This window comes from Psittacula echo, assembly GCF_963264785.1.
Source record: "Psittacula echo genome assembly, chromosome: 2".
Lineage (NCBI taxonomy): Eukaryota > Metazoa > Chordata > Aves > Psittaciformes > Psittacidae > Psittacula > Psittacula echo.
The window spans coordinates 75,158,636-75,180,266 of record NC_137737.1 but is presented as its reverse complement, the minus strand read 5'-3'; the positions used below and the strand labels follow the sequence as shown (position 1 = coordinate 75,180,266).

Here is a 21,631-nt window from a genome sequence, read left to right as displayed (position 1 = left end):
CTAAACATGAGTTAATTGTTTCACACTAGTCTTCTGAAGTATCTTTAGCTTTAAAGAACAACATTTGTGTTGTAGAAAGAAAACTTCTGGAACCAGAGGAAGAAAGGAAAAGAAATGAAGAGGGGAAAGGACTGACATCAAGAAGCAGGAACCAAGAGGACCTATGTCCCTCAGGTAGGGCTCAGTGGAAGCCACTGGAATTGGTGGCAGTGACATTCATTCCCTCTCCAGAACAACCAAAGGCCAAAGTAAGTGAGAATCCCAAGTTTTTAGAAGGTAGCAGCCACAATGGTAAAAAGCCACTTGCTCCTTCCAGTCAGTCTGTGCCTTCTCTGTGCCCACCAACCTTGCAAAGGCTCTCAAAAGGAAACAACAAGGGGTAGAGGAGAAATCTATTTCCATTATTTTGGCTGGCAACTGCCATTATTAATCCTAATCCAGAAAAACACAAATAAAGCTACATGGAATTACTGTAAACACCCAAATTATTTTAAAGCTCCCTCCGCTGCAAACTTTGGGCACATCTGATTTTCATTTAAACTTAAGGAAGTTCAAAAACACTGGAAAGAACAAACATAGGAGAAGAAATGCATTGTGCTGGTGGAAGGCACCACACACAAAAGTAACACAGGTTCCCTATAAAAGGTCTCGTCCAACCACTGCCTCCCAGCATTCTGTAACGGCCTGCAAGGGCCACCGAAGCATCTAGGTAAAGAGAGCGCAGACAAACCGGACGATGACACCGGCACCCGCCCGGGCTCTGCCTTCCCGCCGCACGGCTTCATCCTCCACACGGAGAAGGCTTCTCACCCGCAGGCCGGCCAGGCAGCCGTCACGCGGTGCAGTGCGCTGCGGGCAGGGGCCGCCTCGGCCCCGCCACCCTGAACCTCACCAACACCGAGCAGCCCGTCAGCATCAACACCGTCGCGCCGCCTCCCCCCCGGAACCTTCACCCCCGCGCTAGCACAAGGGCCCCCGCGCCGCGCAGAGAACCGCGGCACCACGGGGAAAGCGGAGAGCAGCGGCCCAAGGGAAGCCCCCACCAGCCCCGCGGCCCCCCCGCAGGTAGCCAGGTACGCCGAGCCCACCTGGCGCCCCGCCGCCGAGGCCACCGGGCCTGCAGCGCCCCGGCTTCCGGAACAGGAAGGTTGTGGGAGGGCTCTGAGGGCGGAAGCACCTCCCGCCGAGAAGGAGGGAAGGAAGGAAGGAGTGCGAGAGTAGGGGCGTGAAACCTGGGTGTCGCCGAATCCGGCCGGTCGCCGCCGCGGCATGAACGGCGGGGGCCCGATGGCCGGCAGCGGGGCCGGGCCCCAAGGGGGCTACCTCCGGGCTTACCCGGCTCTGCCGGTGTGGGTAGTGGAGGACCACCAGGACGTGAGTGCCTGGCGCTGGGCGGTGGGACTGGGAGGGGGAACGAGGCGTCCCTCGGGGACTGTGTAGGAAGTAACTTCGTTTGCTTCTTTCTTTCTGTGCGGCGTGGAGGCTTAGTCTGGTAGGTGCAAGCGAAGGGAGGTGTCCGGTGGATTGCTCCCCTGTACTCTCGCCAGCAGACTCTTCCTGCCATGTAGCCAGATTCTCCCGGCTCCGGACTCTTCCTTGGGAACAAGAACATTCTCCGCCTCCACAGCCGTGCACAGACCTTAAACTGCGTTCGCTGTCACTGCTGAAACGTAAATGAAGTTCAGTGCCCACCTGACCTGAGTTCCTTCCCGATTCAGTGGTTAAGCTAATTAATCCCATGAAGGGATTTTTGCATCTTTTTAAGTGATTATTGCTAACTTTTTATGGTTTTAATCATTATTCTTCGGGTTGTGATTGCTGTAGTTAAAAGGAAATAATGCCTATATTACACTGCTGTTAAAATTAGCTTGGCATTAGTGCAGTACTTGGAAACTCAGCTCTTCAGTGTGTGACATGTTGACAGCAAATTAGTAAATACAGTCATATCCTAGCAAGCAGGTGGATTGCTACTTGATGAGAAATTTTAAATTTGAAACTTTTTTAGTTAAGTCATTGAAGAGGGGAGTGAAGAAAGAATTGCTTTTGAACTGCTGTTTCTGTTTCTCCATGTGGTTTGTTTATAGGCATAAGCTGAGGCCTTAGTCCTAAGTAAGCAGATTCTAAGCTAGATTCTTCGCAAACAGAAAATTTCAGTGTAAAAAAACTTATTAAAGAAAATTTAAAATAATGTTCTGAATTTGCAAGTAAGTAGCTTAAGGCAGATAATTGTTGCTAAGACTTAAGCAAAATATGTGATTCTGTGATAGCTGATTTTTCATGGTAACCAAGGACTTAAAGAGTGTTACTGTGGTAGGAATACTGAGATAATGACTACTAATGATCCTTCTTTGTTTTACTCTCTATACTAATGTTTTCGATTAGCTTAAAGTCTACTCATACTAAATGTATACACTGTATTTTCAGTATAAGTATGTCTGTCTTGCATAAAACATAAATGGCTGTTCATCTCAAACTGTAAGAACTTCACAGAAGCTTCATATAGTCCCTTGCTGACACTGGTGTTCCTTTTCTCCAAAAGAAATCCCATGGCTGTGTTTGCCTTTACCTGAAGCAGGAATAACCCAGACTGTTCCCCAGCAGATTCCTTATGTGCACCACAGGAACTTTATCCCTTTCTACAGTATGTAAAAGTTCTGCCCTGTTGGCAGATCCTCTGGTGTTGACCAACCAGGTGGCCTTTGGTAAATGTGTATCCCAATGTTTGAAAGTCCCACCACCCATTGCTCTCAGTGTAGTTTTTAACAGCCCATTGTACTGTTCGATTTTCCCAGAGGCTGGTGCATGGTAGGGGATGTGATATACCCACTCAGTGCCATGCTCTTTGGTCCAAGTGTCTATAAGGTTATTCCAGAAATGAGTCCCATTATCTGATTCAATTCCTTCTGGAGTCTAGAGTACTGTGTCGCCACAAGATGTGTTTCTCGAGGCCCAGCGTAATGTTCCAGGCAGTGGCGTGAGAGCATAAGTTTCCAGCCATCCGGTGGTTGCTTCCACCATAGTAAGCACATGGCGCTTGCCTTGGCAGGTTGGTGGGAGTGTGATATAATCAATCTGCCAGGCCTCCCCATATTTATACTTCAGCCATCGTCCTCCATGCCAAAGAGGCTTTAAACACTTGGCTTGCTTAATTGCAGCACATGTTTTGCATTCGTGGATAACCTGTGTGATAATGTCCATGGTCAAGTCTACCCCTCTATCACAAGCCCATCTGTACATTGCATCTCTGCCCTCATAGCCTGAAGTGTCATGGGCCTGTCAAGCTATATCAAATTTACCTTTATGTTGCCAATCTAAGTCTATCTGAGCCACTTCAATCTTATCGGCTTTATCCACTTGTTGGTTGTTCTGGTGTTCCTCAGTGGCCCAACTCTTGGGTACATGAGCATCTACATGGCATACCTTCACCACCAGGTTCTGCACCCAGGCAGCAATATCTTGCCACAATGCAGCAGCCCAGATGGGTTTACCTCTGAGCTGCCAGTTGCTTTGCTTTCGATGCTGCAACCACCCCCACAGGGCATGAGTCAGCGTAGAGGTAAAGTACTGGTCATTTTTCTCATTCAACAATGTTCAAGGCCAGCTGGATGGCTTTCACCTCTGAAAAATTACTCGATTCACCCTCCCCTTCAGCAGTTTCTGCGACTTATTAGAGGGGACTCCATACAGCTGCCTTCCATCTCCGATTCTTTCCCACAATATGGCAGGACCCATCAAGCATATTGCTTCTCACTGTCTGGGAGTTTGTTGTACAGTGGGGCTTCCTCAGCACATGTCACCTTCTCCTCTGGTGATATTCCAAAATCTTTGCCCTCCGGCCAGTCCATGATGAATTCTAGAATGCCTGGACGACTGGGATTTCCTATTTGAGCTGATAGTGTAATTACTGTAGCCCACTTACTCCATGTAACATTGGTTGCGCGATGTGTAGAGGAGACCCTGCCTTTGAACATCCAGCCCAGCACGGGCAACTGGGGTGCCAGGAGAAGCTGTGCTTCAGTGCCAATCACTTCCGAACAGCTCAAACCCCTTCATAGGCTGCCAGTATCTCTTTCTCAGTTGGGGTATAGCTGGCCTCAGGTCCTCTGTATCCCCGACTCCAAAAGCCGAGGGATCGACCTCAAGTCTCCCCTGGAGCTTTCTGCCAGAGGCTCCAGGTAGGATCATTCTCTCCGGCTGCAGTGTAGAGCACATTTTTCACATCTTACCTGCTTTGGAGTGGTCCAAGGGCTACTGCATGACCAATCTCTTGTTTAATTTGTTCAAAGGCTTGTTGTTGCTCAGGGCCCCATTTGAAATTCTTTTGGGTCACTAGAGAGGGCTTACAATCAGACTGTAATTTGGGATGTGCATTCTCTAAAAACCCACAGCACTCAAGAAAGCTTGTGTTTCCTTGTTATTAGTTGGTGGAGACACTGCTGTTATCTTGATCACATCTGTGGGGATCTGGTGACATCCATCTTGCCATTTTGTTCCTAAAAACTCGATATCCTTTGCAGGTCCCTTCTTGACCTTACTCCGTTTTATGGCAAAACTGACCTTTCAGAAGGATTTCGATTATTTCCCTCCCTTTCTGAAAGACTTCTTCCGCTGTATCACCCCACACAATAATGTCATCAGTGTATTGCAGGTGTTCTGGAGCTTGCCCCTGTTCCAGTGCAGTCTGGATCAGTCCATGGCAGATGGTAGGGCTGTTTTTCCACCCCTGGGGCAATCGGTTCCAAGTGTACTGGACGCCCCTCCAAGTAAAAGCAAACTGTGGCCTGCACTCTGCTGCCAAAGGAGTTGAGAAAAATGCATTGGCAATATCAGTCATGGCATACCACTTGGCTGCCTTTGATTCCAGTTCATATTGAAGTTCTAGCATGTCCAGTATGGCAGCACTCAATGGTGGTGTGACTTCATTCAAGCCACAATAGTCTACTGTTAGTCTCTACTCTCTGTTAGACTCTCACACTGGTCATATTGGGGCTATTAGATGGTGAGTGGCTCATGCTGATCACTCCTTTGCTCTCCAATCCAGTATTCACTAGAAAGGGATCCCACCACCTATTTGGCTTCCATGCTCTCTAATTCCAGACTACTGGTCCTGTTATTCTAACAGCCAGGTGACAGTGTGCTTGCCTGGACAATGGTTGAAATCTTTTTGTTTATCTTGCAGCTCAGTGAGGAATAGAGATCACGTGGTTACCATTCATTTATGAGTTACAACCCTTACTCCTCCCTAAGCAGTGGCTGTCTATCTTACTTTTCCTATTTTTGTGAAGGTCCTACTTCAGAGAAGTCTGCCTTGTCCACTTCCTCCTGCTCTCTCTTAGAAGAAGCTCCTTCATCCCTTACCACATCGGCTGACTTCTTCCAATATTTCTTCTTGTGTATAGAGGCAACTGATACTGGCACAGGTTGGTTCTTTGGTTCAGCTGCTGTGTCTGTCTTGGGGTTTGGAGTAGCTGCAGTACCTGTCCTTTTGTTGTCAGATATAGAGACCGTCTCTTCTCCTTGAGGGTACTGAAGAGTGTTGAGCAGGGCTCTGTAGGCATGGGCCAGGCCCCAGCACATTACAGTGATTTGTGTCTCTGGAATTGCTAGGTTAACAGCATACTTTTTTCCAAATATTTTACTATTTTTTCCAGATTCTGCACTTGTTCAGGGATGAAATTCCAAAACACTAGAGGTGCCCACTGTCCTAGGTACTTGCTCATACTATCCCACACACCCCTTCACTCATAACTATCCAGTCTCTGGACAGATCCCTGAGTGGTATTCTTAGATAGCTGTTTAACTGTAAACAAGACCTGAAACACATTTAGGAGACATAGCAATAGGAACATGCTGGTTTGAACATCCTGAGGATATTCAAAATTTTCTGGAGCGATTGTAATTAGCCTGGAGGAGAAGGAGAAGATGGAGGAAGGTATCTCCCCCACAAATTGACTCTCTCAGGAGAAAAGATGGAAGGTGTAATTATTAATAGTATCCAATAGATGGCTCCCGAAGTACGGAGATTGTGGCAATGCTGAGTACAAATACCAGATCACTCTCAGGACCAGCAATTTAATAGTATCATAAACCAGCGTTACAAAGTGCAACCAAATTATAACCTTGCCACAGCCCCCAGAAGTGATGAAACAGCACACAACAGGGAACATATGCAGCAATTAAAGTGTTACAGAGCACAAATCTGAGGACATTCACAGCAACTCTTGAGAGAAATCAACGTTGTGACCAGTGACTATTAAACTAATATAATGAATGCTTATAACAATTTTTTTTTCACAAGCTCTGGTCGGATGTGTCATTATCTCAATACTTCATATCCCGCATTGGGACCAAAAAGGGCTGTCATGATTTAACCTGGCAGGCAGCTAAAAGCCACACAGCTGTTTGCTCACTCCCGCCCACAGTGGAGTGAGAGAGAGAATGGGGAAAAAAATGTAAAATTTGTGGGTTGAGATAAAGACAGCTTAATAGGACAGAAACTAAGGGCAAATAATAATCATAATTTAAGAGAATTATAATATATAGAACAAGCAATGCACAATGCAATTGCTCACTATCTGCCAACTGATGCCTAGCCAGTTCCCGAGCAGTGGCCCCTGGCCAGATATTCGCCTAGTTTATGTATAGCGCATGACATATGGTATGGGGTATCTCTTTGGTCAGTTGGGGTCACATGTCCCAGCTGTGTCCCTTCCCAACTTCTTGTGCACCCCCAGCCTTCTCACTTCATGTGAGAAGCAGAAAAGTCCTTGACTTAGTGTAAACACTGCTTAGCAACAACTAAAACATTGATGTGTTAACAACATTATTCTCATACTAAATCTGAAACATAGCACTATACTAGCTACTAGGAAGAAAGTTAACTTCATCCCAGCCAAAACCAGGACGTCAGCACTGGTGAGGCCATACCTTGAATACTGTGTTCAGGTTTGGGCCCCTCACTACAAGAAAGACATTGAGTTGCTGGAGGATGTGCAAAGAAAGGCAATGAAGCTGGTGCAGGGTCTGAAGAACAAGTCTGACGAGGAGTGGCTGACAGAACTGGGGTTGCTCAGCCTGGAGAAAAGGAAACTCAAACGACCTTGTTCCCTACAAGTACCTTAAATCGGGCAGTAGCAAGGTCTCACAATCTGTAATAACAGTTACATGAGATGAAACTACTTTTAATTGCAAAGGTTGTAGATTGTTCAGGTTGCTTCCTTTTTCTGAAGAAGTGAAAGTCATGGATGAGGGAACACTTGTTATTTTTTATCTTGTGTTAGCTACTATTACAGCAGTATACATATTACTGCACATATAGTGGGTAGAAGGTGGAATTTATTCCTAGACAGATGGAATACAGTCATATTTCAGCTGGCAGTCATGTTTAAAGGTATGTCCATGCAGTTTGCAGGATTTGTGGTTTTAGTCAGTTTTCTGCCAAAAAAAAAAGCATAGCTCCATTTCTGTTGTAATGTAGAGATCATGTGTAAGTTTTGTTGCCCAGTACCTTTACAGTCTTTACATTCCCTCTATAACAGGGCTGTAGTACACAATCCTGGCTGGATTTGCTCTGGCAGCTAACGCAGTTACTGCCCTGTTGCTGTGGGAGACACTTCATGTACTGCGGTCCAGTCTAAGAGGTATCAGGAATCAGCCATCAATTTTCACATTTTTACTACCCTACATTATTTCACTTCAGTGGTTTGCTATGCTATCGATTGATGAGTTATCTCCTGGGTTTTCACCTTTGAATGAAGACCTTCAGCAGGGATGATGTTGGGCAGAAAAGTAGCCTCTTTAATGCAGCCACTAAGTCATGTAGGGATTAGGAATTAAGCCCTTTCTGCAAGGGGGATAGTTTTAAAGATCAGCTGAAGTTTAAATCATGATGGGGACAGTTTTCTCTCCTATATCAGTTCATTTATAAAACGCAAGTAATTAAATGTTTGTATCTCCTCTCCACATGGTGAGGAAGCTTGATAGCATGAATAAGGCAATGTAAGAGCAATGTTCTGCAGAGGAGGAAGGGAATTCCTGGGGTTCAGTTGTAAATGAAAAAAAAAAAAAAACAAAAAACCAACTAGGAATTGAGTTGAATGATTAGTGAGAGGAGCTACTGCAAATGAGACTTCCTATAAAGAAGGAAAGAGGCAGTAAAGTGCTGATTCTTCAGCAACTTCTTGTGTGAAACACTTGGGCTCTTAATGATTACAGTTCATGAGTTGTCTTGCTGCTGGAATTGTTTCCCCTTTGTATTGTCTTCTGTCTCTTCCTCCCTCTAATCCAAATTCTAAAGAAATAAGAGTGGGACTGGTGTTTTTGCTGTCAAAGCTGTCGCATTTTTCAGCCCACTGGTTATAATTGAAGTGTTTTTGTTTGTGTTGTTTCAGGTGCTGCCTTTCATCTATCGTGCCATTGGTTCAAAGCATCTTCCTGGCAGTAACATCACCTTTGTTCATCTTGATTCCCATCCAGACCTTCTTATTCCTGTGAATATGCCTGCAGACACTGTGTATGACAAAGAAGCTCTTTTTAGGTAAGTCCCAGATACTGCATCAGAGTTCTTCTAAGTCTAGTTCTTGCTGCATTTGATTTACACTGAATATTGGTATGACTGCATAGGAAATATGAACCAAAGAGGCATAAGTCAGGTTCAGGTTCTATCTTTTGCCTTTTCACTTATGCCTAAAACTTTTTTTAATTTGAAAAAGTTGTGTTTTATGAATGCAGTCAAATGGTTATGTTGCATATCAAGCAATTTAAGATGTATGAATTTCCTTTTTTCAGTCGTTCAGTAGTATATCATGTTATTAGCCCAAGTTGTTCCTCTGGGTAACAGAAGATCACTCAGTGTATGCTTTGGCTGAAGAGCTGTAATTATAAAATAGCCTTTCTCTTTTCACACTGAAAAATTGCCTTTGAAATTGAAATAGTATGTCATATGTTGACATGGTGAATATGGGAAGTTGAACAAGATTTTCCTGCTAAGATCATTAAGATCAGTATTTCTCCCTGACTTCTTAGGTAGGTAGGTAACAAGCCACAGAGTGATCCCTGGTATTGTCTTTCTCTTCCTGTTTTAAAATAAATGTTGATTGCTTCTGTGTTAAGGTAATTTACAGCAATGACAAAGTGATACTTGTAAGTACCTATGTCATTCTACCCATAGTCAAGGTTTTGTTCTCTTTGTTGAATAAATAAAAAGTTTTGTGGGCTATGTTGTACACCTGAAGAAAAAAAGGGTGTTGATAATGAGAAAAGATGCTAATCTGTAGACACTAATTGATTCTTTTTAGTTACTGAGATTATATTTAAATCTACTTAGATCAGTTTACAATAAAATACTCTCATGAGGTCAGTTTGAAGACACTAAGAATAGCATTGATGATGCTCCTTGCACTTTCCTCTGTCTGATGGATCAAGAGAAAAAGGACAACAAAGCTACGTAGTTTATAATCAAAATGCCATGCTAAGAGTGACGCTGATTGCACTGTATAATCCTAACTTTTAAAAATCTGCTATAGACATTGTTGGTCTGTTTTATGAATAAAGGTCTCCTTTTCCTTTCTTTGATGATGTGATCCTTACACAGGGTTCTAATTTCAGATAATTTGCCTGGGGGCTTTCAAGATGTTGAAGATGTTTGTGGTGTTCTTGACTGTGTTTTACAGGGAAAGTAACAGTGTTGTTTCCTTTTTTTCTCCATTCATTACAGTGAATTAAGTATTGAGAACTGGATTATGCCTGCTGTTTATGCTGGCCATATTTCTCAGGTAGTTTGGCTTCACCCACCCTGGGCTCAGCAGATCTCAGAAGGAAAACACAAATTTTTAATTGGGAAAGACACATCAACAACTACAATCAGGTAAATTTTCTGCTGACTTATACTAGCAATATAAAAGGTATCTCTATAGCTTTTCATAGGATTTTTTTTTTATATATTCTTGGATAAAGATAAAAATTTCATTTGTATTTGTGATCTCCTTAGGACCTAATGTGACTATTTGTGTGAATGGACACAGTGAAGATGTGCCTTTTTTTTTTTTTTAATAGGTAATTCTAGCTATTCACATATCATTTCAGCTACCCAGGTTTTAAATTAGGTCTCATTAAAGTAAAAACAATCTCAGAAAGCAGTCATTTTTAAGAGAGGATTTGGGTAACAGAGGGCAGCAAGCAGATCTTCCTCAGCCTTCCTTTATCAGGACAAAACAAGCCCAGTTCCCTCAGGTTCCCCTTGTTCATCATGTGTTCCAGCCTTCTAATCACCTTAGTAGCCCTTTGTTAGATTTTCAGCTTATTGATGTCTCTCTTGTCCTGGGGGCCCAAACCTGGGTAGATTATTTCAAATGTGACCTCACTGGTGCTGAATAAGAGGAGAAATCTCTTCCCTTGACCTTTGATTATACAATGAAAATTTTTGATTAGTCTTCATCACTGCAGGGGTGTACTGCTCACACATACTCAAGTTGCTTTTTCCTGGGATTACCAGTTCCTGTTCTTCGGGTTTTTGCTTGTCTGTGCCAACCCTCTACTGCCGCGTTATTCCTTCCCAGGTGCAGGACCTTGTATGTATACTATTTTCACTTAATAAGATGCCTGTAGGCTGTTCCTCTAGGCTGTCTAGGTCATTCAGGAGGCCAACCTGTCTTCTAGCATATCAGCTACTCCCCAAAATTCAGTGCTTCCAGTAAACTTCCTAAGAGTGCATTTCTGAGGGCATTAATGAAAATGTCAAAACAGTAGCAATCCCTGGTAACTAGCTGCTGGCAAGACTTCAAACCATTGATCACCACCATGGATCTGTTGGTCCAGCCAGTTTTTCACCCACCTTGTACTGCACCCAGTGAGTACATTTCAAGGATTATAAACAGAGGATCATATGACAATAGATATTAAATACTTTTAAACATAAGGAAAATGTAATTTTTCAGTGCATCCATTATTTTCTCTACCAGTTAAAACAGAATTATTGATGGGATATCCTTCTTGCTTTACCAATAAATCACAGAATGCCAAATTATAACCCAACTCATAGTACAGTATAAAAATAAGATATAATCAAGTGAATGAGATCACTTTGATAAAACTGGCCTGAAATAAAAGGGGATACTGATATTTAGCAAATATTACAAAATTTGTAATTACTTTTTGTGCAATTGCATATCGTAGTAACATACTTAAGAGAACTGTTCTAAGACAAACTGGCTTTTACTGTTCAGGATCAAAACAGGCAGAGGAGTCACATTTGGGCTGTGTGGGAAAAAAAATACTTGGTCTGCTTTGATTCTGTACTCATATCCAGCTATGTTCATCTAGTTCCTTTGATAAGTTTCCCTTCAGGGTGTGCTTACATGGTTAAATGCACTAGGACTGACTGACCCTTGCAGTTCAGAGATTTGTGTTCTGTAGAATTGTAACAAAACACTGGACAGAAGATGAAAGACAGCTTTTATTTCATTTTCTAAATAGAACCTAAATGTACCAGTCAGGACAAAGTTTGTCATCTTCATTGTGACAAAACTGGGCATCTGAGCATTTAATGCATGTAAAGTTTTCACTTTTTGTTTTTCTTTTTCCTTTTTTTTTTTCTTTTTGAGTGGATGAGGATGGGGAAAAGCAGTTCACTTTCTATCTGTTTAGTCTTTGATCTTGCTAGCAAAATTTTTGTTTGGTATCATCCATGATTCTATTTTTCTGGTGTGGGCTTGGGTTTTTTTGTTTGTTTTCTAGATTTTTTTTTTTTTGTTTTGAAGTTAGACTACTAGTTAAGCACTGAATCATGTACACAGGCAGGTGGTGAATTCTTCATTCTTTGATAAAGTCAAAGCTCCCCTGGACTAGGCCCTGGGCAGCCTCATGTAGCTTTGAAGTTAGTTCTGGTTTGATCATATGATTGACTAGAGACTTCCAGGTGTCTCTTCCAGTCTTAGTCAATCTGTGATTCAAGTGCCAATCAGAGACCTGTGGGATTCGTGCAGTCCATGACAATTTCGCGTTCGCTATATTCACTGCATTATGATTTTGTACAGCTTGAATGGGGATGTACAAATAGTGTGTTTTGCCAGCGTATCAGAATAAATCTTTTGAAGCAAGTTTAACAGAAGAAAGCAGAAAAATGCTTTGGTTTACCACGTTAAATAAAACACTAAAGCTCTACAATTCTGAATCTGAGGCCTAAAGTAAACATAAATAATAAGACAAAAATGGTACTTTCAGTTACATTTAACCAGGAGAACTAGCACACATGTAGAAATACTTCGTGATGGCTGCATAGATCTCCCACAGATCCTCTGGTCAGCATAGCAGTCTTGAAAACAACATTTTAAGCTGCCTTTTGAAGATGATCAGGTACCTCTTCTTTAGGTTCTAAGTTTACTAAAATCAGGAAGGAAGAAAGGGAAAGAGTTGTCAGAAATACTAACTTCCGAAAAATTTTGTTAGCAACAAGTGGCTGGATAGGCAATAGATATTCTCATTTTAGCAAGCTCAGGATAATCCAGCCACAAGACACTGGGGAACTAAGCTTCAAATTTCTGCTTCTTAAGAAATTATTTGTCTTTGTTTATTGATGGTGATACCTAGTAATGAAATGAGGCCTTAACACAAGCGAGCGGAAGTTCACAGTTCTTCTTAAGCTTATTTTTAAAACTGAATTTATGATGCTTGAAGCTTAATGCACTGAAATGCGGCTTGAAAATGTAGGTTCTTTCATTTTTCACTGTAAGCAGACATTTTTAACATTGCTGCTTTTGTTTGTTTGGCTGATTGTTTTCTTTTTTTAAATAAAGTGGATTCCATTGGTATGTATCTATTCACCCTCAAGTTACCAGATTCCCCTACTTAGAATATGGAGTCTGTATTGGTGGTAAATAATGTTAGGTGCTACCTATTAAATCAAAATTCATAATATTTTACTTTTACTAAATCACTATCAGTGGCTTTCAGGGTACTTCTCAAACACAACTAACAGAATTTTCCTAAGAAATTAGGCAATCCAACACAAAATATCATAGCTTTGAAATGTTATATGCCATATATTGACAGTATCTTGTTAAATTCTGGATTGTGTCTTTAAAATGCAATTCAATGGCAAATTAATCTTAGCAGTGCATAATGTAGAATCTTTGTTTTAATTCATTAAAACCTTGAAGGGCTATCATAAAAAATATAGAGTGATATTTTAATATATTTATTCAGCAATAAAGAAGTAGAAGTAGGAAAACCTTCAACTTAAGAACCTGCAGACTAAAATAAATAATTTTGCTTACAGTTTTATTGCTTTGGTTACCCATCAAACATCTATTCGTTCTTCTCAGTAGCCCTAAAGTATACACTTTTTTTTCCCAGTTCTTTGCAAAGATATATATTAACTGTGAGTTATTGTCAATTGTAGGGTTACAGGTACAGATAATTACTTTTTAAGTGATGGTCTTTATGTCCCTGCTGATCAGCTGGAAAACCAGAAGCCTTTGAATTTACATGTCATTCTCATCAATCCTACTGAAGCATCAAACAACTGGGAAGAAAATGGTGAAGTAGCATCTGCTAAGAAACTGAAGCTAAATACAGATGACACAGCAAGCACTGCTTCTGCCTCTTCATCAGTGGCTCCTGACCTTGATTACAACACCCCAAATGTGAAGAAAAAGGAAGTGCAAAGCACAAGTGCCCTGAACAGGACAGAAACCTTAGAGTGCTCAGCTTCAAGCTCTCTAAGAAACAGTGAATGCCCAATAAGGAATGTTGTTAAAGATGTTTGCCAAGTACTGCAGAAAGGGAATGCATATGTTTTAGACATTGACTTAGATTTTTTTTCAGTTAAAAATCCATTCAAAGAAATGTACACGCAGGTAAGCATGAGAATGGGGAGGCCTAACCATTCACAAAAGAGTACCAGTCCTAGCATTTGTGTCTATGGGGAAATTTTCATCTAAGCTAAATTAGCAGATCAGCTAATCATGATTCTGTGATTCATGGTAATATTTGAAGGAGAGACATTCTAAGAGAGTGTACGCTGCAAGAATTACAGCAACCTAATAGGGGTAGATCCTTAAATTTTAAATCGGTATTGAGTGCATATTCAAGCTCAGAGGTATATGGCTCACCTCTGCTTGTTGCTTGGGACATAAATTATGCTTGGGTTTCCAAAGGTAATGTTCCAAATACCCACAAGGTTTATCAGAGTGATGACAGATTGTATGATTTTTTACCTTCTACAGCATGCTATTGGCACACTTCTGTGTTTCAAAAAAACTGGTGGTGTTGATTATCCAAAGAGTAACAGCTTGTCCTGATGAGAGGCTGTTTATGCTCATTTCCTTTATCTGGAGTGCTGACTATAAGGATGAGCAAGCAGCTGTTGTCTCTGATGCCATCACTTAAATCTTAAGACTCTGCCTTCTATTTCATTTATAACTTGACTGCTCAGCAAAGGTAGGTCATCTGTATAGAATCATAAATATATAGAGATAAATATATATAGATCCTCAAAGGAGCAAAGCAGTTAGTAGGTTTTATAGAATCATAGAGTGGTTTGGGTTGGAAAGGACCTTAAGATCATCCAGTTCCAATCCCCCTGCCATGGGCAGGGACACCTTCTACTAGACCAGGTCACTCAAAGCCCCATCCAGCCTGGCCTTGAACACTGCCGGGGATGGAGCATTCAAATGTTCCTTGGGCAGCCTGTTCTAATGCCTCACCATCCTCACAGTAAAGAAATTCTTCTTTATATCTAACCTGACCTTCTTCTGTTGAAGTTTTCTTGACTTAAACAGGATTTTTAGGAACTAACTAACCTGCCCTGAAAGTTGGGTGTGGCATTTAGGTTTACAAATTCTTCTGCAATATCCTTAATGGTTTTAGCATTTAAATCTAGTTTTTACATTTTTTTAACTTCAGCCTATGCTAAAGAACATACAGCATCTTTGAGTTTCAGCTAGGCTACTGCTTCCTTGTTCACCAGAAAAAGAAAATACAGTTTCCCTTGTCTTCTGTTAGCTTCTGACATTAAGTATTTATGACTACAGTATCTTCAGTCATTGTGCAGTGCCAGTTGTTCTGAATCACACAGAGAAGTGTACAGGGAAAGCACCGTGAGGGTCTTGCCATATAAGACAATACCCCTCTTAGGGCTTGAAATACATTCTGAATAAAACAATGGAGGAGTTTTGGGAGGGGGGGTTGGTTCGTTGTTTTTTTAGGGCGGTAAGGGGTTTGGTTCGTTGGTCTTTTAGGGGGGTGGGTGTTTTGTTACTTGTACCTTTTTTGTTTGTTTTGTGCTATGATAGGTTCTCAGTCATAGGAGCCACTTTTGGAAGTGGACTTGCACAAAGCACCCTGTGTATCTATTTTATATAATGATTTCGTTTGTAGTTCATATTTCTTAACTATGTGCCTCCTATTCTAAGTTGCAATAATTGCATTCTCAAAAAATTTCCCAAGTTAACACTTGAAATGTGAGAATCCAAGGAAAAGCTAAAAACCAAATATAGTTCACTATTCCAGAAAAGTATTGTGTTCCACACCAAAAAAAGACTAATATCCAAAATGTTGTCCTAAAGGCACTTTGTATTTCTATAAATGTTGAATAGTCTACCCTTCCTTTCTACATCTGCTCTGAAAAATTAATGTGTTCACCTTTTTAATGCTGTTAAATAACAAGATCTGTTTATCCTTGATTAATTAAACTTGAATATGATCAAGAAGTAGGGCTGACAACCCCCTGTAATAGTTTAGTTGTGAACTTGTTGTCCAACTACCCTGAAGCCTTTACCTGTCTTGTTTTCCTTTATGATCATACTCTCCTGTTGGTTTTGTCTGCCTAAATCTGCCATCTCAGTTTTACTCAGCATCTCATTGGGACCTTAGTTCAGCAGCATGTGTGATTAATTTCAGAGACTTTTTAAAAAACAGATTGTAAATACTTAGCTTTAAAAGTTGTGGTTTTGAAGTCAGGTTTGAAGTTAAACAATTGCAAAATGTTTAGCTGAGGCCATGAGGTGTTGTTTTCTCAAGCCTTACCACCTCTTCCTCACCTATGTTTATAGAGAGCTATCTGCAGTACCAGAGTAGAGGAGTGATCTTGGTGATCAAATTACTTTTTTTAAAGAAGGAAAGCTTTTAAGGTTTTGTTTCTCATTTGAAGAGTCTAATTTTTTGCCTCTTTTTTTCTTTTTTAAAGACAGAATATGAGCTTTTGCAAGAGTTGTACAGTTTCAAGAAGCCTCATAGAAATGCGACAGAGGTATGGTATTTCCTTGTTGGATGTTTGAGGGTATGATTCTTTTTACTTACCCAATAATAATGAGTTACAAGAAGGAAGGAACCTGTGAAAGGTGCTTAATGAAGTGGTCTTGAATTAAGCTACGCAGCAGGCTGAATGCTAATCAGCAGCAACTTTGAAATTCTTTACTATTAAACATTTTGGTTAAACATGTGAATTGCATAAATATTTAGCATGAGTGTGAAAATTAATTTCTGTAAACAAGTGGTAATTGACAAGAAATGAAAACATAGTAAGTCATCTGCAGTCTTGTTCTTTTTATGTCTCAACAGAGCATTGCTTTGTTGAGGCTTTTGTTTGGTTTTGATGGTTTGTTTTTTCCTGTTTGTTCCTCCACCCAGCTTTCCCCTTCCCTGCCCTAGTTGCTCTTCCTTGATATTCAGGGCTGTGCTCAATGTCTAACTAGTATTTTTATAGAATCATACCATGGTTTCATAGAATCATGGAATCTAGTTCCAAGCCCTCTGCCATGGGCAGGGACACCTTTCACTAGCCCATGTTGCTCAAAGCCCCATCCATCCTGGCATTTTTGGGTTTTGGTTGGGGTTGGTTGGTTGGTTGTTTTGGGGCTTTTTGTGTGTTTGTTTGGTTTGGTTTGTTTTATTTTCAAACCTATTTATTTATATGTAGAAAGAAAGGTGTTACACTCTGTAATGTATTATTCGTTTTATGTGTTGTGTGCTTCTGAATCATGAAAATGTAAGTCTGCTGTAGCTGCCAAAATAGTTGTTTAGCCCTGAATTAAATCATGGAGACAGCTATATTAATGGTCATTACACCAAGTAGTTTCTAAACAAGATCTTGTCTTTGCTTTCATAATCTCATCCTAACATTATTACAGGGAGATTCAACACACATAATTATCACAGATAAATGAAACTTAATTAATATGTGTGTATAAAGAAATTGAGATATATGGAAGATTGTCAAATTGATTTTCAGACATGTTTATAAGGTTAGTTACTCGTGATGTATAGAAAAGCATCTTATTCATACTGCAGAATAGAATCATAAATCTGTAGTTCATGAACGGTCAATGCCTTCAACTCTTCTTAAAAATTAGCCCAAAGTTGACATCAGTGGCCAAAAGAAGCAGCATCTGTTATATGATGTAGCCAGCAGACTCTGAAGAGGGAATTGTTATGTTCTATTCCAGTATGCTCTTTAATAATTTTTACACCCTGATGCATTTTTTATACCAAATATGCTAAGCATTGCTTTTCATTTGATGTTATATAGGATCTTTTTCTGCAAATGTCTGCATATACAACTGTATTCGTGTATGTAGCTTCACTTCAAGAAAACTGTCTCTTTATGTGTTGTGAACTTTTTAAGACAGGGCATAAACCTTTGCAGGATCAGAGCAATAACTGACATTAATATAATTCCATGTATTTTCAGGCACACAGAGTTGATACAACCTCAAAGCATCAAATAATTTGTTTTGTTGTGTTTTTCTTCTTTTTTTCCTGAAAATGCATTTGATTTAATAATTTTTTTTTTTTTTAACTTAAAAAAATTAAATTCTCCTTTCATTAGAAAACTGTAAAGGTTGTACTCATCTGAACATTTAAGTGCTATAGAAACAAATTGAGTAATTACTTATATACAGTTTCTTAGCTCTGTCTGTTGTATTCTGCCAGAATTTAGCTGTGGGTTTTATTGGGGTTTTTTGTTTATTTATTTTTGTGGGAAAGACAAAGCAAATACAGGTGTTTAATTCTGAAGGTATAACAGCTTCTTCAGGTATTCGTTCTTATTCACTTGAAAAGATGTTCTGTAGTAATGAATCAGTTGCTTCTGATGCCCTACTTCCAGTAGATCAGTAATTTCAGAAATTTAAATCATAAGGTAAGCCATGATATTCTTACCTGTTTTTTTCCTAACATACTTTTCTATGTGCTTACGTAAAGGAGGGCTTGCTGGATTGTGTTGAAAACCGTGTTCATCAGCTAGAAGATCTGGAAGCAGCATTTGCAGATTTGTGTGACAGTGATGATGAAGAAACCCTACAGAAGTGGGCTTCATATCCTGGGTAACAGATTTCTAAACGTCTTAAAATCTAAACAATACTTTGGGAATTGAAGTTTTTCCCAGCACTTTGCTAACAGAAAAGGAGAGAGGCCAGATAGGATCTATGCAAGGCTACCATTTTTCGTTTAGTTTAGAGGAGAAAGAGTCATAACAAAACGAAAGGCAGTCTGTTGTCTTCAGTGCCGTGGTAAGCTTTCCAAGATCAGCCTTGTAAAGCTTCATGCAAGTTCTGTTGCCTGTGGAGGGAGGCACGTTTGGTGACTAAAAATTTAGTGATTTGTGTGAAGCAGAGCTTTCAAAAAAGCAGCAAACTACGGAGAACACAGTGAAAGACTTCTGTGGGGTTCACAAAGGTTCTGCTTTCTGTGGAAAAATGGAAGTGAATGAAAGGCTATACCTGAGTGACAGTGTTAACAAAATGTCTCAGAAGCATCCAGCATAATTTTAAACTAGGTGTTTTCAACTTAAAAGAAACAACAGAAGTCCGAGCTTTCCGTTCATAGGAAAATCACACATTTTCCCCATCAAATGCAGCTGTTACTGCCAGACCTGTGTTAGTGACCACAAGAATTTTCTATCAAGTTCATGTGACTTTGAGTTACAACAGCTTTTCTCCAGGTCTGCATTAGAAGTACAAAGAGGCCTTGCCAGAGGCAGTTATGAGTATAGGAGCTTTCTAAAAAAAAACCCCAAAACTGGTGAAACGTTACAATAGTACTGATAGTTCCCATTTTTCTCAGGTGCCAGATGACAGAGGGGCAAAGTTCATTTTCATATCCTAGGCCAAATCCGTTCTTCCTTTTTTTTTTCATCCCTCTTTTACACTTAAGGTAATTATATGTTTCCAACTGTTTCTCTGAGAAGTTTTGGTTTTGTTTTAACTTCAGAATGAAGCCACTTGTTCAACTCGTTGACAGTTTGAAAACCAGGATGGAAAGCCCAGACTACGAAATGGTAGGTGACTAGGTAAAAGACCAGAAAGTAGACACGTTTCAAAAGCATAGCTTCAACAGGGAGGGAAAAGATCATGCTTCATATAAAGCTTGCTTTTTGATTCATTTTCACATTGAATTTGTGAGATTCTGGCCGTTTTCCTTTTTTTTGTATGTCTTGTTACTTAGGCCAGCTTTTCTATTTCAAGCTTCTAAAATTCTAGTATTATTTTTTATATTTAGAGGACATTAATGTGGTCTCTCAGGACTGTGACGTCTCAGACTGCCTCCTGTGAAGATGATTTCCTTTTACTGGAGTGTGTTGATGTACCTTATAGAGCTTAAGTTACATGTTTGTAAAAGATCAACCTATCATTTTCAAGGACTGCAGCATACTTTTGAATTTGTAGAAGTCCAGTGTACTGAAGATAATGAAACAATCCATATAACCTCTGAATTTTATTCTTTTTGTTTAAAGAACAAGTTGGGGCAAAAAAATAGCTCTTACTGCCTGGAGAGTAAGTTACCTACTAGGCTAGGGATGTTATTTTAGCGGCTTTCTGCACACATAAGCTATATCAATAATTCATCATCAGGAATTTGATCTCTGTTTAATTTACATGTAGGTCCATCAGGCTGGTCTGACCTGTGATTATATGGAGCTTCCTCACCATGTTAGCACTGAAGAGGAGATAGAAGGCCTCATAAAATCCATTAAAGTTCTACTAAAAGATATGCCTAAGCCCACGCTTGTGACAATTGCTCGGTAAGACTATGTAGACACTTCTACTTTAAAACTCTCAGACTATGCTTACATAGCTAAATGATTTTATCAATATAGCAGTGGTTGGCACGTCTTATATTCTGTCTTAAAATGGAAACCTTACAGTGTAGTGAAAATTGATATCTGATAAAGTTGTCAATTTGACATAAAGCATTGACAGTATATGCACAGTTAAGGGAAGGTTCTGTGCTGACAGCCAGTTTTACTGGGATTTAGAATAGCTAGCACAGATTGCAAAAGCAGTAAAAACATGATGACTTAATCAGCTTCAGCACAGGCTGTACAAAGCCTGTGATGAGGCCTTGAGTGCACTGAGATTGATAGCTGTCACTGAGGTTCATACTTCTCCACTACTTGTATTACTTGTGCTAGTTAGAGCAAAGCTAGCTTGGGCAAGCCTGCATGGGCTGAAACCACACATTCTTTATTCTATTGCTTGAGGGCTTATTGTACTACAGATAGGATTTTTGGTTTTGCCAAAATTTCTGATGGAAGTGGCTTTTATCTGTTAGGCTGAAAGAAATTTATATTCTAGAAAGCTCTAGTAAAGCTTTGTGTGGGGTAAAAGTTATGCTTTTATTTGGGAGAAAAGGATAGAGTTTGAGGCCGGGGACCTGAGATAACTAGGAATCTGTCCTGGGAAAACTTAATTTGAAGACAACAGTGTATCTGCTAACAAATTGTTGTAATTTAATCACTTCAAAAATAGTAACTGTGCCCTTAAAGGGAAGGCAACAATAGCAGAAGCTGACATTAAATTGTTCTTGTCAACAAGATTTAGTATGGCTAACACATGCAGTAAAAGAAAGATGTATTTCCTGTGTCAGCTGCAGGGTTATCATCCACTCTTGCAGAGAAAGCAGAATCATTTATGTAGATCTTGACAGACATAAACCCCAAGAAATGTCAGCTCTGCTTTTTTGCTGTTTGCAGTTCATTAATAGATACTGTAACTAATGTTGTATCCTAAGGATTGTGAAGATTTTTTTCTTTTTCTCAAGTTTTCCTACCTATTTTACTAATAGCATTTGAATTTTTTGATCCTAACTTTTCACCAGTCCTTTAATACCTCATTTGCTTGAACTTTGACTGCCAACATGTTCTGTGTCGGAGCGAGGAAGAGAGTAGAATTGGAAGGATAAATAGGTCACATTCCTGGTCTGCCACAGACTTTATATTAAACTTGCAAACTGTTACCACTGAAAGTATTGAGGAGGAGCTCTATGCTTTGAAGGGATACTGCAAGGCAGAACTCATCACAGTTTGAACGTAGCTTCAGCCTTGATGCAGAGCATTAGAAGAATACAAAATGTGGTCATGGTGATGATACCTGTATTCTCTCATGCTTTTTTCAATTCCTTGTTACAGATCAAGTTTGGATGACTATTGCCCTTCAGAGCAGGTTGACATCATTCAAGAGAAGGTTCTCAATTTACTAGGTTCAGTATATGGCACTCTTGATGTGCACTTAGATTACTCAAGCATCTCATCCTCTTTGTGACTTTTCTTCATGTATTGCCCTCTAATGCAATGGATTAATTTAAATTGCATATTACCTGTGGTTGCAAGTGGGGAAAATGTTGTTATTTCAGCAGG

At 40.2% G+C, this 21,631-nt stretch overlaps 1 protein-coding gene across 1 annotated transcript; it reads left to right on the top strand.

Annotated features, from left to right (window-relative positions):
* Nucleotides 1-1,202: 1,202 nt before the first annotated feature.
* On the top strand, nucleotides 1,203-21,536 carry LOC308217822 (UPF0489 protein C5orf22 homolog; the record flags this gene model as incomplete). Its single annotated transcript, XM_080611202.1, has 9 exons — nucleotides 1,203-1,374; nucleotides 8,391-8,536; nucleotides 9,716-9,865; nucleotides 13,397-13,853; nucleotides 16,184-16,246; nucleotides 18,199-18,320; nucleotides 19,207-19,273; nucleotides 19,878-20,017; nucleotides 21,404-21,536. Exons 1-9 carry the CDS (start codon nucleotides 1,270-1,272, stop codon nucleotides 21,534-21,536), a joined length of 1,383 nt encoding a protein of 460 aa, XP_080467328.1. The 5' UTR covers nucleotides 1,203-1,269.
* Nucleotides 21,537-21,631: the final 95 nt, after the last annotated feature.